A 16,163-nucleotide genomic window follows, 5' to 3' on the forward strand; every position below is an offset into this window, starting at 1 on the left:
CAACGTCAAGAAACTGTTGTTCTAAAGTGCCCTCTCCTTGCCTACCAGAGGACCAAAAGCAAAAAACGGGACAGTACCCGTGTGTCAATTTTGCGAGCTGCTATCATTTTCTAGAAAAACAATTTTTGGCCTTAGAAAGAGTATATGTAAAAATGCAACATTTTAATAGGAGAACAGGTTGCCTCCCCAGCATGCAACCCCACAACAAGTTGACTAGCTCTTGGGTATCTCTTTATTGCTAGATGAACAGATGCATTAGGTGATAGGAAATGAACCCAACCATTTCTATCCCACCCAGGATAGAAATGCTTGGGTGCATTGTATGAACCTAAAGAGAAGATAGTGTTCTATAAAGGTGAGGTATATCACCCATTTGTGGCTAATTTCTTTTACAAGAAATGTACTGTACAGTAATTATAAATGCAACAAAATATAATGTTAAGCCCCATTTCTATCCTCAGTAGAAACAAGACAAAATAAATTGCCACAGTGAAAGGTGGAGCACTATATGTTTAAAAAAGTGATATAAATGAAAAGTGATAAATATTGATGAAAAAAATACACTTCACTGCCTCTCTCTTAAACCATCTATAGTAATGTACAAAATAAACAATGCAGACATTTTTATTAGATAGATACACATAATGATTATAATTGAGAAATAATATTTTCTGTGTTAAGACTAGCATTGTTATTCCACTTTGCCTTATAGCCTAAGTATTTTCCTGCCATTTCACATTATTCTCTGAAAAATAGTTTAAACTTGAAGGAAGTTTTCTTGACACTATTATTTTATGTTGCAGATGTTCCTAACCAGCCAATTTTTTTATTTTTTCAGGTGAGTGTCTTTCTGTTAGTAGAGTGAGCTGTAGGCCTACTTGGCCTCAAGGACAAGAAAGTTTTGTTTCTTCTCAAGAATTACAGAGAGCTGGTAAGTATGATTTTCCTAGTAACTTATCTCGCGCATTCCAGAACCTCGATCTCATTCTCTTTTTAATGTTTGATTCATTCATTATCAGAAATATTTTTTGTCTTCAATTGAAGGATTAAGACATTCCTTTTCCTGTTTATATTTTACGATAAACCTCTACCAATCTGATGCATTCTTTTTCTCAACTTTTTTTTTTATTTACCCATCTACATCAATTATTGTGTTACTGAACTCTTGTAGTACTAACCTAGAATTTCCCTACTTGTAGAATTATATGCTTTACCATTTACAGGTCAGGTCTAGTAAAAGGCTTGTATTTGTGTTCAGTGTTTGCACTAATTGACCTCACCATATGTGCTGACCATATTACTCTATCTTATGAGCTCTTTAACAAGTTTTTGTTGTCCATTATGTCTTGCTATATTCTAGAACTGTACAAGTGTTAAAAAAAGTATAAAAATGGATCTTAAACTTAAGTCAGTGAATTTTGCTTGCTGTTTGGCTATTATAATTGTGAAGTGGTTGTCACTTGCATTTAAAATACATGGAATGACTCCTTCAGGAGTCTTCTTCAGGAATTTTCCTTCAGGAGACAAGTAAGAAGTCGGAACAAAAAATTAATAGAGAAATAAGTGATAAGTAAAAATATTTGCAAAAAATATTTTTGTTGATAGGGGAATGTTTGGATGAAAATGGATCGGATCAACAAGTTGAGATACTAAGTAGCATTGCAGCGTCAGTTTCCGAAAAGAACAACCAGTTGGAGGAGGAGTAGCCCGTCAGTTTTTCTGATAGGACTGTAATGTTTCCAAGGCTAACTGTTTTACTTCATAACATGAGTCAGTAGTACAGATGGATTCATTTTAATTTCATAGATGGAAGTCCTGGGTTTGAATCCCAGGCAGGATAGAAATAGTTGGGCACGTTTCCCATCTCCTAATGCTTTTATTAACCTAGCAGTAAAAAAAATACCCAGGAGTTTGCTTGTTGGGGGGTAGGGGGGGGAATGCATTCTGGGGGGAGGGTCAGTAGTTTGACCTTGATATAAGCCTAATGTGTCTGTGTGTGTGTAAAAAATATAATATCACACACACAGGCTGCCTGTCCCTGACAAAATGAATTATTATATTGTAAATATTCATTCAAACACAATATACAGTTCAACACTAATTCTATTGTAATGTTTTTACATGGTCCAATTATATAATGTACTTAAATAACTGGGGCTGCATTCCATTTGACCAAGTAGCAAATGTTCATAGTAACCATGACCTGTGGTCATTTCCCATGAACCACACCAGTGCCAAAACCTGTTAACTATTGCCAAACTCACATAGGCGTACATTGGACCAAACCAACCACCACCGTAACTAAGTTATGTTTGAAGTATACTGTGATTAGTGCCAGGAAACTACATAGTACTTTAGGATCCAGGCAGCTTCTGGATGTAAGAAGGGTGAGAAGGTATTTCTCCTGTCTGCATAGAGCAAGCTGGCTGTACTTTCAACCTGTCTTCCTACAAAGAACGTCACTTTTCGCTCGTATGCGTTACATAAGGTAAAGAAAATGTCATACTAGAAAATGGAAGCAGCTTGCAAAAGTGATGTACTGGCCTGTTTTCTGTCTTGGGTCCTCTGGTAGATTAGGAGAGGACGCTTTAAATTGACTTTTCTTGACGTTTGGGAAACCTTAGGCGGACGGGCTGGTGCTTTAACCCATGCAAAGTTGGATTACAAATTGCAAATGTAGGATGTCAAGTTAATTATCAGCATCCTTCAAGAGTCCTAATCAAGCTGCCATCACTCAATTAAGTATTGCCATTCGAGGATAGAGTGCACTTAAGCTGCTGCTTGAAGAATATAGAGTAAGCTTGTGCTCTATGGAAAGTATGATTTTACCTATTACACATTAGAGAATAGAAACAGTTTTGAGTACCAACATTTGAGTGGTTATTTTCAACATGTATGGGGAAGAGGGGTGTCAACACTGGTGTGGGACCGCCCATTTTTGTCCCCAGTCTTCCAACTCATGTTGGTGTTGAACTTGGGCTACATCCCTTACCTGGTTATTATGGTATTCTGCCGTCAGTATTACAGATCCTGCCACTGTTGGCATGCTGTATGTTTTTGTGATTGTGCTTATGATGAGGATTAACAAAGTTAAGTACTGTACAGGACTGTACTAGATAAAGTTGAGCTAAGGCTCAAGCGTTTAAAGTCTTGTGCATGAGGAGCCTTGCATTCTTTCACATCTGCCTATTGGGCGATTGCTATCAAGACTGGCCTTGGGCCGGGGGTTGGGGAATAGAACTCCAAGAACCCAATCAAGCAGGTATCGGCAACAGGGATTATCAAATTCAGGGACTGTACTATGCCCATTCATGAGTAAACAGCCAAGGAAATTTCACTTGAAATATCCCTTTATATTCCCCATTAACTGCTGTAGTGTCGAGAGACAGGGACTTAAGAAGTTTCAGGTTATTCCAATTGGGTTCTTAATTTAAGTTCAGTAATGAATCGGTAAAGTTCATTTATCTTCCATGTTCCTTAGGAGAGAACTCGTTGAAAGCAGTTCTTGCCTTGGCACTTTCATAAAGTAACATCAATCCCATGTTTATATGTAAATAAATTTACTGATTATGAAATCTTGCACCTTATTTATACAAAAGTAATTTGGAGATAAATATGTTAATTTAGTACATAATTTACTGTATGTATGCTGTATGCTTGCTCTGCTGTATGTATGTACTAAGGCACAATCATATTTGACAAGTTTGATCAAATTTTTCTTAAAATACCTGAAGCCTTAGACAGTGGTCATAATTTTGATATTACATAGCTTGGCCTTAGTAAGACATTTAATTTCTCCACAGGAAAAATTAATAAGGAACTCGGAGCAACATGGTACAATTCACCTTGCAGTTTCGCATACTGTAGTTGGGGGACATTAATCCTGTTAGGATTATCGAGGTACCCTTTAGGCCAATACTGATCTCTCCCAGGATGTAACCCACATTTGTCTATTTCCTGGGTAAATATTTACTGCTAGGTGAACAAAGGCATAAAGTGAAAACGTGTCCTACAGCAGGAGTCAAACCCGGGGCCTCTTGGCTGTGACCCGACTACACTTGCCGCTGCACCACAAGGATGCAATTAATATTTACAGTAGTAGCATTTATAACCTTACTTTTGTTATCCTTCATTTTTATTTTTCTCTTGTAAGACTCCACATGGGTAACTGAGTACAGTAACTGGATGTAAATTCTCTGGAAAGCATGCCGAGTAAAATGAATTGCTATATCTTGGGAATAGCGAACCTTTGTTACGGAGAAGAGATTAGGATAAATAAAAGGGAGAGCTCTAAGCATGTTAATAGGAGTCAGATGTCATCTATATCTATCTGTGCTTTTAAAAAATATAAAGGGGAACATGATAGAAGTGAAAAAGTGCATGAAAGGGTTTAATAATTTTTTGACACGGGTAACTGCAATCACCCTAGGAAAAACATGCCAATGATGTTTAAGGTAGCTTAGTTACATTTTCCTAGAAAAACATTTAAAAATTTTACGTTCAACCAGGTCCTCTTGGGTTCAAAGTGGGTGCCTGGATGCAGCAAGTGCTGCCATAAGCTGGTAATTGAATCAAACATCAGCGCAAGCAGTAACACCAAAAACCAAAAGAATAATGTACTCGATGAAGAATTAACATTTATTAATTAATTCATACTTAACATGCACTAACAAATTTTTTTTTTTTTTTTTTTATAAGTACTGTATGTTTTCTATTTTGTAGCATGTTGTGTACGTAGATATTACTGCATGTAAAATTAAACATTTTGGTGTTGATTTATAATTTTAGAATGGCTTTTTTACATATACTGTAGACCAGACCACACACTAGAAGTTGAAGGGACGACGACGTTTCGGTCCGTCCTGGACCATTCTCAAGTCGATTGAGAATGGTCCAGGATGGACCGAAACGTCGTCGTCCCTTCAACTTCTAGTGTGTGGTCTGGTCAACATACTTCAGCCACGTTATTGTGACTCATCGCCTACATATACTGTAGTTTTCTTGCTAAAGACTTGTTCATGATTTTGAGTTCTGTTATTAATAGAATCTTGCCCGAAATGCTGTTTGTATTAGTGGCTTTAGGCATACACTGTAGTACGTATTAGCTCTATCTAGAAATCTAACATTCTGTTTGTAACTCATTTTGAATGTATGTACTCTTACTTGAATAAACATTTTAGTTATATATATTTATTTATTTATTTATTTAATAACTTCAGATAGAAAAAATGACAGCTTGTATTTTTAATGCCTAATTTTTTTACGATTAAGTTTCAAATATTTTCGAGGCGCAGGAGACTCGTAATACAGGCTGGAACATAGGTGTTATGAATACAGTTACTGTATATATAATTGAAGGATAAAAAAAAAATCAGTGGCACATAACAAATTATGGGGGTGTTTATGGGCTGTAGTATTTATAAAGTCAAAGAATCGGTGATTCTTTTGACTTATTTAGTTTGAGAATCTGTAGTGTTTATTTATTTATACACTTATCTGTAGTGTTTATAAAGTCAAATAATTGGTGATCATAAGGAAAGAAAAGTCCTCAAACTAAATATTATTTTAAGTGTCTTTGGTGGTTATGTATCGTTGATGTATGTTAGCCAGCAGGTGGGTGTGTGTGTGGCTGTTTACTTGTGGGTGAGTAATGGTTAGTAAAGTGTAGAAGGGGGAATTATTTCTTTTAACCTTTATATTCATTCTCGGGTGAATTTTACTGAAGTTAGATTTTTATTGTTACGTAAAAAATTGACATTGAGTTCATAGATGGATGAATGCACTGTAGTGAAGAAAACAATTCAAGATGGGGTTGTTGGGTAATAAATTATGCACTACATGATATTTGTGAAAAGCCTGCCATTGTGTTATTTGTTGCCACATGTGTTGGGCTGTTATCTCCCCCCCCCCTTCCTCCCCCCCCCCACTTTCCTCTCTCGTCTAGCATCCTTTGTCTTCACTGTGTTGTTTGATTGCTTCCATGTTCCTCCATGCACTCGATTGGTATTTTTATTCCTGTGTATGCCTAGGTTTATGTTATATATATATATATATATATATATATATATATATATATATATATTTATATATATATATATATATATATATATATATATATATATATATAATAAGGTAGGGTCTAGTTTTTCATAATTTTTTTTTTTTGTAACATGCATAGTATGTGTGTTTGTATTCTGGTCAGTGTATCGTGCGTGCACACATGCGCATAATATGTACTTGAGTAAATCTTTTGGGCGTGATTGAGTATAAATAATTGTTTCATCAAACAGTCGCACAAACCCCCACTGTACAGCCCCCCTCCCCTACTCTGTACCTCCCCAATCCCACACTATGACATGGCCTCTGGCCCTCCTCTACTCTGTACCTCCCCAATCCCACACTATGACATGGCCTCTGGCCCTCCTCTACTCTGTACCTCCCCAATCCCACACTATGACATGGCCTCTGGCCCTCCTCAACTCTGTATCTCCCCAATCCATGGCCTCTGGCCCTCCTCTACTCTGTACCTCCCCAATCCCACACTATGACATGGCCTCTGGCCCTCCTCAACTCTGTACCTCCCCAATCCCACACTATGACATGGCCTCTGGCCCTCCTCAACTCTGTACCTCCCCAATCCATGGCCTCTGGCCCTCCCCTACTCTGTACCTCCCCAATCCCACACTATGACATGGCCTCTGGCCCTCCTCAACTCTGTACCTCCCCAATCCATGGCCTCTGGCCCTCCCCTACTCTGTACCTCCCCAATCCCATACTATGACATGGCCTCTGGCCCTCCTCTACCCTGTACCTCCCCAATCCCACACTATGACATGGCCTCTGGCCCTCCTCTACCCTGTACCTCCCCAATCCCACACTATGACATGGCCTCTGGCCCTCCTCTACTCTGTACCTCCCCAATCCCACACTATGACATGGCCTCTGGCCCTCCTCTACTCTGTACCTCCCCAATCCCACACCATGACATGGCCTCTGGCCCTCCTCTGCAACTACTCATTGTACATTTATTGTATCGGGATGAGGTAGCTCGCTATTTTCATCCCGATTCTGTGCCATGCTTTCTTCCATATTCTGCCTATTCATACACCTATAAATGTTTCCGCCATTTTCATACTTCGAGAGAAAGCTTAACTAGTTTATTCATATCCATTTGAGTCACAACACTGTACCACCAAATGCCACTAATCACATATAACCACCACGAACAGCGTGTCCTCGCCATAACCCACTTTTAGTTGAATTAAAGAATCTGTCTCTGCAACCCAGTCTCTGACAGGCTTGGATGACAGTCTGATCAACCAGGCTGTGGGATACTGTAAAAACATTAGAAAGTTTACTTTTGCAGTGGTAGACTGTTCGAAATGGTGAAAAGGTGGTGGAAGCCAAAACTGTCAGTAGTTTCAGTGTCATATGGCAGAGTACCATGACACCTCGAGCGCAGTTCTCATCCTGTAATTGCACTTAGGTAATTACACCCCAATTGATAATGTACCCTTAGAGGTATTTAATTAATTTCCTCTTGAACGGCAAGAGGTTGGCAAGTTATGATTCCTTACATTTCGAGGTAGTGTTGAGTAGCCAAAGTGTACCTAACGTTTATAGCATTGTCTGAGAGTACCTATTATACCCCGTGTGTGTGTTCAACTAGGTTCTTTTACAGCCTCTGATCTCGCAAGGAATTATTTCTGGTACAGATTTACGTGAGGGCCATCATCTCTAGTGACCTTGACGGGGACAGGAAGCCGGTGGGATGTGAAAGGTACCTTAATTAACAGAACCTGAAAAATAATAAAGAAGTTTTAGTAAATAGATTCAGACAATAAAAGTTTTCTGCACGTTTTTCAGATCAGCAACTTCTCCAGCTTTGAATGGGGCTTTTAATGTGCAACAATATTCTACTCTAGGTAGTACAAGAGTCTTTTAAAAGTATCATTACTTAATTTTACCCCCCCCCCCCCCCCCACCAACCTTCTACTATATTCCCTCCCTCCTCCTCCCCCCCCCCCCTTGTCGCACACCCCACCCAAAACATGGCATGTTTGTGGTGAGGTAAAGAACCCGCCAAACGATAGAACGTGTCAGTGACGTAAGGGACTTGAGGAGTCTGGAGGCAGTGGACTGTCAAACACGCACGTGTTCGCGCTACAAATACAGCCGTGCATGGGTGTGCTGAAACCCATGCACGTGTTACAACGTGTATTTACCTGGCTCCCTTGTCGTTGGTCATGAGTCACTGCACTTCTGATCAGGCCTAGTTGAGGGTCTGATCATCCTCGCTATTGGTGTCTGACGTAAGCCAAAAACTACCCGGCTGGCAGCATTATGGTTATAGCGACTGTGTGCGAAAACGTGTTAAACGACCGTTGTCAATTTTTAGTCAATTACCTCGTAGCCAAAAAAATGGGATGGTTTCCATTGCATGTGCATGCACATTTATATATATATATATATATATATATATATATATATATATATATATATATATATATATATATATATATATATAATTATATATATATATATAATATATATATAATATATATTATATATATTAATATATATATATATATATATATATATATATATATATATTATATATATATTATATATATATTATATATTATAATATTAATATATATAATAATATAATGTGTGTATATGTTTTTCAGCTTTTATATAAGGTTGCGTTATCTTTGGAATTTGTAGTCAGTTACAGCATTAGTGTGTTATTTGCCTGGGTGGGAGGGGGGGGGTTGTCCTATTCTGAAAGTCAAAGGTTCATTCTGAACCCCATTGTGAACCTTTGTAACCCTTTCCACTGCTCACGGGATAGGTAGTTGATGACTAAACTAATTAATCTATCCTTCCTTAATTTAACTTTAAAACGCAACCATTGGTATTTAATTCAAGGAGGGTGCAATGGCTGGATCTTAGCCAATATACCTCGTCTAATTATTGTAGCCACGAAGATCTTAGAGACTCCCGGATCGTTCACGGTAGGTTCTAACACCTGTTCCGACGGATCGTTCACGGTAGGTTCTAATACCTGTATCTTGTTATCTTGAGGTTATTTTGAAATAATTTCGGGGCTTAATGTCCCCGTGGCCCGGTCTTTGACCAAGCCTCCACCCCCCAGGAAACCGCCCGTGACAGCTGACTAACTCCCAGGTACCTATTTACTGCTAGGTAACATTAGCATCAGGGTGAAAGAAACTCTACCCATTGTTTCTCGCCGGCGCCCGGGATCGAACCCGGGACCACAGGATCACGCGCCCAGTGTTCTGTTCGCTCAGCCACCGGTTCCCGATGCGCCTTTTCGTTCAACACAGATCGTGCGACTTTTCTGTCACGTTGGTACAATATATTTTTGATCCTTTGGGCGTGAATGGTATAAAATGCTATTTTTTTCTCTTATTGGGAATGTGTGTAAAATTGTAAGTTATATATTTTCGCAATGGTTATAGAGATCCGGTGAGAGGTGTTGGCAGCGCACGCCAGACAGAAGCAGCGATAAGTAGGCTTCTTCAACCGTGTGAACCCCCTTCTGGTAGAAATACCAGGCTCTTGTAATCTATTCGGGAAATACTTCGATAAAAGTCATACTACATGCTTTCACAGCCTGACTTGTTTAATTAATATTATGTTTAGATATCTCTTTTTTTTCCCCCTCCGTGGAAATCTGGTTAGGTTTTCATGTAATATTGAGATTTGGATGGTAGATGTTAGGGTATATTTTGTTGTAAAGGAAACGGAAGGAAGATTGTTGGGTGATTTGTATTAAAATTAAGATGTTCGTATATATGCTTGTGGCGGCAGCAGTTTCTTAAGGAGGCGCACTTGAGAGATGATGAGGTGTTATTACACACAGACAGACACAGCCTATTTCAGTAGCCTTCATACTCGTCTCCCTCCGTCCCCTTCACTCACTCTGTGTCTTGCTGGTAATTTTGTGTTTAAGGTAAGTGTAGATCAATAATCAAATTGACATATATTCGGCATTACCCGCGAGCAGGATTGACATTCATGTTTTAAAGATTCACGCCTATATTTCCATGATAGATTCGCAGTGTCTGCGATATGGGGCACTAGGCTTTTGTATTCTGGTTAGTAATTCGCAGTGTCTGCGATATGGGGCACTAGGCTTTTGTATTCTGGTTAGTAATTCGCAGTGTCTGCGATATGGGGCACTAGGCTTTTGTATTCTGGTTAGTAATTCGCAGTGTCTGCGATATGGGGCACTAGGCTTTTGTATTCTGGTTAGTAATTCGCAGTGTCTGCGATATGGGGCACTAGGCTTTTGTATTCTGGTTAGTAATTCGCAGTGTCTGCGATATGGGGCACTAGGCTTTTGTATTCTGGTTAGTAATTCGCAGTGTCTGCGATATGGGGCACTAGGCTTTTGTATTCTGGTTAGTAATTCGCAGTGTCTGCGATATGGGGCACTAGGCTTTTGTATTCTGGTTAGTAATTCGCAGTGTCTGCGATATGGGGCACTAGGCTTTTGTATTCTGGTTAGTAATTCGCAGTGTCTGCGATATGGGGCACTAGGCTTTTGTATTCTGGTTAGTAATTCGCAGTGTCTGCGATATGGGGCACTAGGCTTTTGTATTCTGGTTAGTAATTCGCAGTGTCTGCGATATGGGGCACTAGGCTTTTGTATTCTGATTAGTGCAACTTTATAGTTATGTATCACAACGCATCTTAAGAGTACTTCAAGAAAGTATAAGGGGGATGAATACAAGCGTAGTTTTATGATGCGTGTATTTTTTATTATTATTATTTTCTACCACAGACGTGGCCACACATTTACAATGCTAACTAGCATATATACATTTTCTTCTGTCCTCTATGGACAGGGTGAAAGATTTGTCAAAGATGATGATGCGTGTGGAAGGTAGTCAGTTGGTCAGTTTTTGTTACTAAGTGATGCCCGAGGATTCAGACATCCTCGACCATGCCCCACGTATTAATAATAATAATATATCATGATGGTGTTTCTCGTAAAACTTCCAGCCCGGATAACCTTGTCAAGAGATAAACGAATGCGCATAATTTTGAAGTTACCCTCTTCCTCTCCTCTCTCCCTATCCCCAATTAAATGTATGGCGGGGGTTGGTGTGTCTTTGTTGTGGCCGTTCAATAAGTAGTAAAGTGAGGAGGTAATTTTTGTCCCGGGCTCCTTGGTGAGCCCTCGTGGCGGAGGCTGGGGCGACTCTGCTACCCTCGACGACGCCACGTTATGACTCTCTCTTCTCACCTCTCTCCCTCTCTTCTCCCCTTCCTCCTCATCTTTTCCCTTCACTCATCCCCTCTTTTCGCCCTCGCCCTCTCCTATTCCCCTCGTTTCTCTATTTACTTTGTTTTTCCCCTTTCCCTTCTGTGTTCCAGTTCCCTCGTTCGCATTGTCCTCGTCTCCCCTCGCACCTTCCACATAGATGGCAACTGTTTTAACGCAGCTGCTCTGTGTGTGTGTGTGTGTGTGTGTGTGTGTGTGTGTGTGTGTGTGTGTGTGTGTGGGTGTGTGGGTGGGTGGGTGTGTGGTGTGTGTGTGTGTTGCTCCGTAAGTATTCCCTCTTGATAATGCTACACGTCTTTGGAAGTTCACTCCTTACTCTTCCACTCTAGAAAACGTCATCGCGAATTCTACCTTCTTCCCCCCCCCCCAAAAAAAAAAAAAAAAAAGTGGCTATAGATATTGAAGGTGTAAGTGACGCATAGTTTTGATTTTGTCTTAGCTTGATAATGTTATGTCTGGTGAGTATGCAAGTTCTTCCTCGTGTAAGAGCAGTGTCGAGAGAGATGAATGAATCCTACAGATTATATAGCATTGTCGGGATACTTGTATTGGCGTGACGATAGTGTTATGTTGCCTGGTCTTCATAGGAATTGTTGTTAATAGTTGTGCATAATTATATGGCGATTGAGTTGATATCACAAGATAGGTGTGTGTGATAACCCAGCCTCTTAAGATGACAGTCCGTTTGGGTGGTATGAGCGTGATTGAAACCAAAAGAAATAAGTTGATCTATTCTGTACTTTAGCTGTGTGTCCTAAGCCTAATACAATCTTAGGGATTATATTAGTCTTATGATTAATTAATCCTAGTTCATTTCTTGGCTAAGATAGTTTTTTTTTTATCTTCCGCATTTTCATTAGTATAAAATGTTGATTATGTAAAAGTCTGTATGTAATTATTACGCTTCTCTATGGCTGGGTTGGGTTGGATTAAAAGACAATCCAGATGTTCCATGATTCCGAAGGCACTTTATTTTATTATTTTCTACTACAGACGTGGCCAGACATTTACAATGCTAACCAGCATATATACATTTTCTTCTGTCCTCCATGGACAGGGTGAGAGATTTCTCAAACATACAGTTTAGAGATTTACCAGATGTACAATATTGAGGCAACCTTGCGTTGGTTTCAAGGATCAACGTCCCCGCGGCCCGGTCTCTGACCAGGCCTGGCTGGCTGGCTGGCTGGTGAAGCCAGAGCACTGCCCTCTCATCTCCTCACCTGCAGCAGTGTCGTAAATCACAGCGGCAGTAACTTGATTTGTGCTTTATCGCTCTTCACGTGCACTTCATGGAGAACCTGTTTGGGGTGCTATTACGGGACTGGGTGTATTAGGCGGGGGAGGGAGGGGTAGAGAGCCACGTCCCGGTGATGTTAGACCAGTCATTCATGCTCGACTGACCAGTACTTACGTTTTGGCGGTCATTGTGTTATTTAACCAGTTATTCAAGGTCGGCTGGTCAGTAGTTAGTCGGACCGGTGTTCATATGTGTAACATGTTGTTTAACTAAGTCAGGGAGAGAGAGATTGAGAGAGAGAGAGAGAGAGAGAGAGAGAATGTATGTGTGTGTGTGTGTGTGTGTATATATATATATATATATATATATATATATATATAATATATATATATATATATATATATATATATATATAATGAGATGTATATTTGTATAAAGAGATAGATATTGAACATGAGAACGAGAACACACTGGTCAACGCAATCGGCTCGCCAATCAATTCCCAGGCAGGGCGGAACGTTTGGTTACGTTTATTTAAAAAACCAATGCCCCTCTTCTCCCTCAAACAGGTACCCGGGGGTTAGGCAACTGTTGTGGGTTGCGTCCGGTGAAAGATCAGTCGTTGGACCGGGTAGAAGGGATCTCGATGACCCTAACATGGATCTTGTCCTCGGTAATGTGAAGTCGTGAGTTCTTGAAGATGTCTGTAGACACCATGTTTGTTTTCGTAAAGAGAATATATCATGCTTGCCTGCTGTTAGTCACTCTCACTGTGCTTAACATTTCTACACCTTTTCCTTCATTCGGTTCCTTCCTTCATCCACATTAAAAAAAATCCTATTGTTATATGGACAGTGCCACTGCTGCTTCCAACCACTTGGGCTGGACGGTAGAGCGACGGTCTTGCTTCATGCAGGTTGGCGTTCAATCCTCGACCGTCGAAGTGGTTGGACACCATTCCTTCCCGTCCCATCCCAAATCTTTATCCTGATCCTTTCCCAGTGCTATATAGTCGTCATGGCTTGGCGCTTTCCCGACAATTCCTTTCCTTCCTTTCCTGCCTCATGCTGAACGCACTACATTTTTGTAGGCAATCGTATCCACCGTGAAATTTGCGGTGGTGTAAGGAAAGCACCAGTGTGTGTTGTCTCCGGTAGGTTAAAGGAGTTGGTTAGTGTTTGACGCCTTTGGTTAGGTTAAACCAGTGCTTTTTTGACGCCTTTGATTAGGTTAAACCAGTGCTTTTTTGACGCCTTTGATTAGGTTAAACCAGTGCTTTTTTGACGCCTTTGATTAGGCTAAACCAGTGCTTTTTTGACGCCTTTGATTAGGCTAAACCAGTGCTTTTTGACGCCTTTGATTAGGTTAAACCAGTGCTTTTTTGACGCCTTTGATTAGGTTAAACCAGTGTTTTTTGACGCCTTTGATTAGGTTAAACCAGTGTTTTTTTGACGCCTTTGATTAGGTTAAACCAGTGTTTTTTTGACGCCTTTGATTAGGTTAAACCAGTGCTTTTTTGACGCCTTTGATTAGGTTAAACCAGTGCTTTTTTGACGCAGGGGAAACGAAGCAACTGGCACAAGCCGGCGTCTTAACTATTACGTAATGGGATCGATGAATGGGTATAAACAGGATTGGGCATAATCAGGAGCTCGCATGGGCCAATGGGCCTCCTGCAGTTAAATTTATTCTTAAGTTCCTATAATGCAGACCTAATATTCGTCCCATATCAAGGTAGCAACTAGTAATAGATGCTTAAACTAGCGTATCATAACATTCGTTGTAGCCTAGTTAACAAACATACCTCAAGCAGGCGATGAGTCACAATAACGTGGCTGAAGTATGTTGACCAGACCACACCAGAAAGTGAAGGGACGTTAATTGTGAGAATGACATTCTCACAACCGACTTGAGAATGAATGGTCCAGGACGGACCGAAACGTCGTCGTCCCTTCACTTTCTAGTGTGTGGTCTGGCCAACAAACATACCCTAACGCTTCTTGTGAAGTTAAAATTCTTCCTGTTAAAAAAATGCATGGTTACTACCCCCCCCCCCCCTCCCCCAAAAAATATAAGTACTGTACCATCTTAACTTAATTCCTTTAAAGATGTATCCTACTCTCGCTTATCTAATAACACCAGACTTCATTAAAAAAATTAAGTGGAAACTTTGAGATAGAGTAGCGGTAACTTTAATAAAAGTAGTCTTGCCATTTAATGTATATACTTGAAAGCTCAATTTCTTAGGGAACACAAATTGCCTTAAAGCATAGTAATTTGTGTAAGTCATTTCGCCTGCAAGTGATATTGACAATAAACCGATTGCTTTGGCTTTAATGAATGGTAGGGGTTTTAACCTTTAGAGATCAGAGTTGAAATTGAAATAAGTTTATTAAGGTAAAATACACACAAAGGGATAAGGTAGCTCAAGCTATTCTCAAGCTAGAATAACAAGCTAAAATCAAATTGTACTTTTTGACTTAGAAATGCAACAAACGGTAAACTTAGAACAGCAGCAAATTATTGGCACGTGTTTGCCAATACATGGAACAGAGAACTGGTTTTCATACATTAAGGGAGACATGAGGGAGAGGGGAGGATGGGATGGGGGGGGGGGAGGAAGGAGAGGCTTAGGTGAAGGAAAGTTAGAAGTGGGAAATAGATTTTTATTATTATTATTATTATTATTATTATTATTATTATTATTATTATTATTTTCTGCCACAAACGTGGCCAGACATTTACAATGCTAACCAGCATTTATACATTTTCTTCTGTCCTCCATGGACAGGGTTAGAGATGTGTTAAACATATAGTTCAAGGGTGGGAAATACAGTGAGAGGTATGAAAGCAGGCGGGCTGTCCGCCTTGCTGACCCCAAGGGGTATAGTCTTGCATGGGTTTCTTGATGGGAGGGGTGGGGGGGGGGGTTTATGGGCAGGATCCGAGGGGCGAGTCCTCGGGCCACTCCTGGATTTTTAAGATGTCTGAGACTGTGTATAGCTCTTGGACCTCGTCTTTCTAACCGGCGGTTGTCTAATGTTACCGACTCACGACCTATTTTCTTCTTATAACTAAGGCATATTTCTCTTAACACGCGTCCCCGGGATGCAGCCCGCAGCAGCTGTCTATAACTGCTGGGTACCTATTTACTGCCGGGTGAACAGGCCATAAGGTGAAAGAAACTATACATTAGTTTCTGCCTCTGCTGGAAATCGAACGGGAGGGGGGAGGTCATATTGGTTCACCTGTATGTATGTATGTATGTATGTATATATATATATATATATATATATATATATATATATATATATATAATATTATTTATATGTATATTATATATAAAGTTCGCACGGTGTTAAAATGACTAAAAGTCGCCATAATTTAATATATTCTTAATGTGTTGTGCTGAGAATTAAACTTTGATATAAATTAGGTAAAGTTGCCGCAACTGACTGCTGCCGTGGGCGCAATTATCTATTCGTCTGAGAGCGCATGCGATTTCGTGAGCGTGCGTGAGTGCGTCCAAATTTGCAGGTGCAGTTGAATATTTTTTTTGTAATGTACAAAATATCCCTTGTAGTATACAAAGAAAACTTGTATCGT

At 40.0% G+C, this 16,163-nt stretch overlaps 1 protein-coding gene across 6 annotated transcripts in view; it reads left to right on the forward strand.

The window, feature by feature from the left end:
- Nucleotides 1-16,163, forward strand: part of LOC123768112 (protein tramtrack, beta isoform) — a 257,505-nt gene that overhangs the window by 92,374 nt on the left and 148,968 nt on the right. For 2 of the 6 annotated variants that reach the window (XM_069306926.1, XM_069306924.1), the window contains exon 2: nt 839-931. The exons of the other annotated variants lie outside the window; for them this stretch is intronic. Coding sequence is in view for 1 of the 2 variants with exons in the window: in XM_069306924.1 (XP_069163025.1) it covers nt 839-931 (93 nt within the window). In the remaining variant the exon portion in view is untranslated. The remainder of the gene's footprint in view (nt 1-838; nt 932-16,163) is intronic. 6 annotated transcript variants of the gene reach the window in all.

Source organism: Procambarus clarkii, chromosome 59, assembly GCF_040958095.1.
Source record: "Procambarus clarkii isolate CNS0578487 chromosome 59, FALCON_Pclarkii_2.0, whole genome shotgun sequence".
NCBI lineage: Eukaryota > Metazoa > Arthropoda > Malacostraca > Decapoda > Cambaridae > Procambarus > Procambarus clarkii.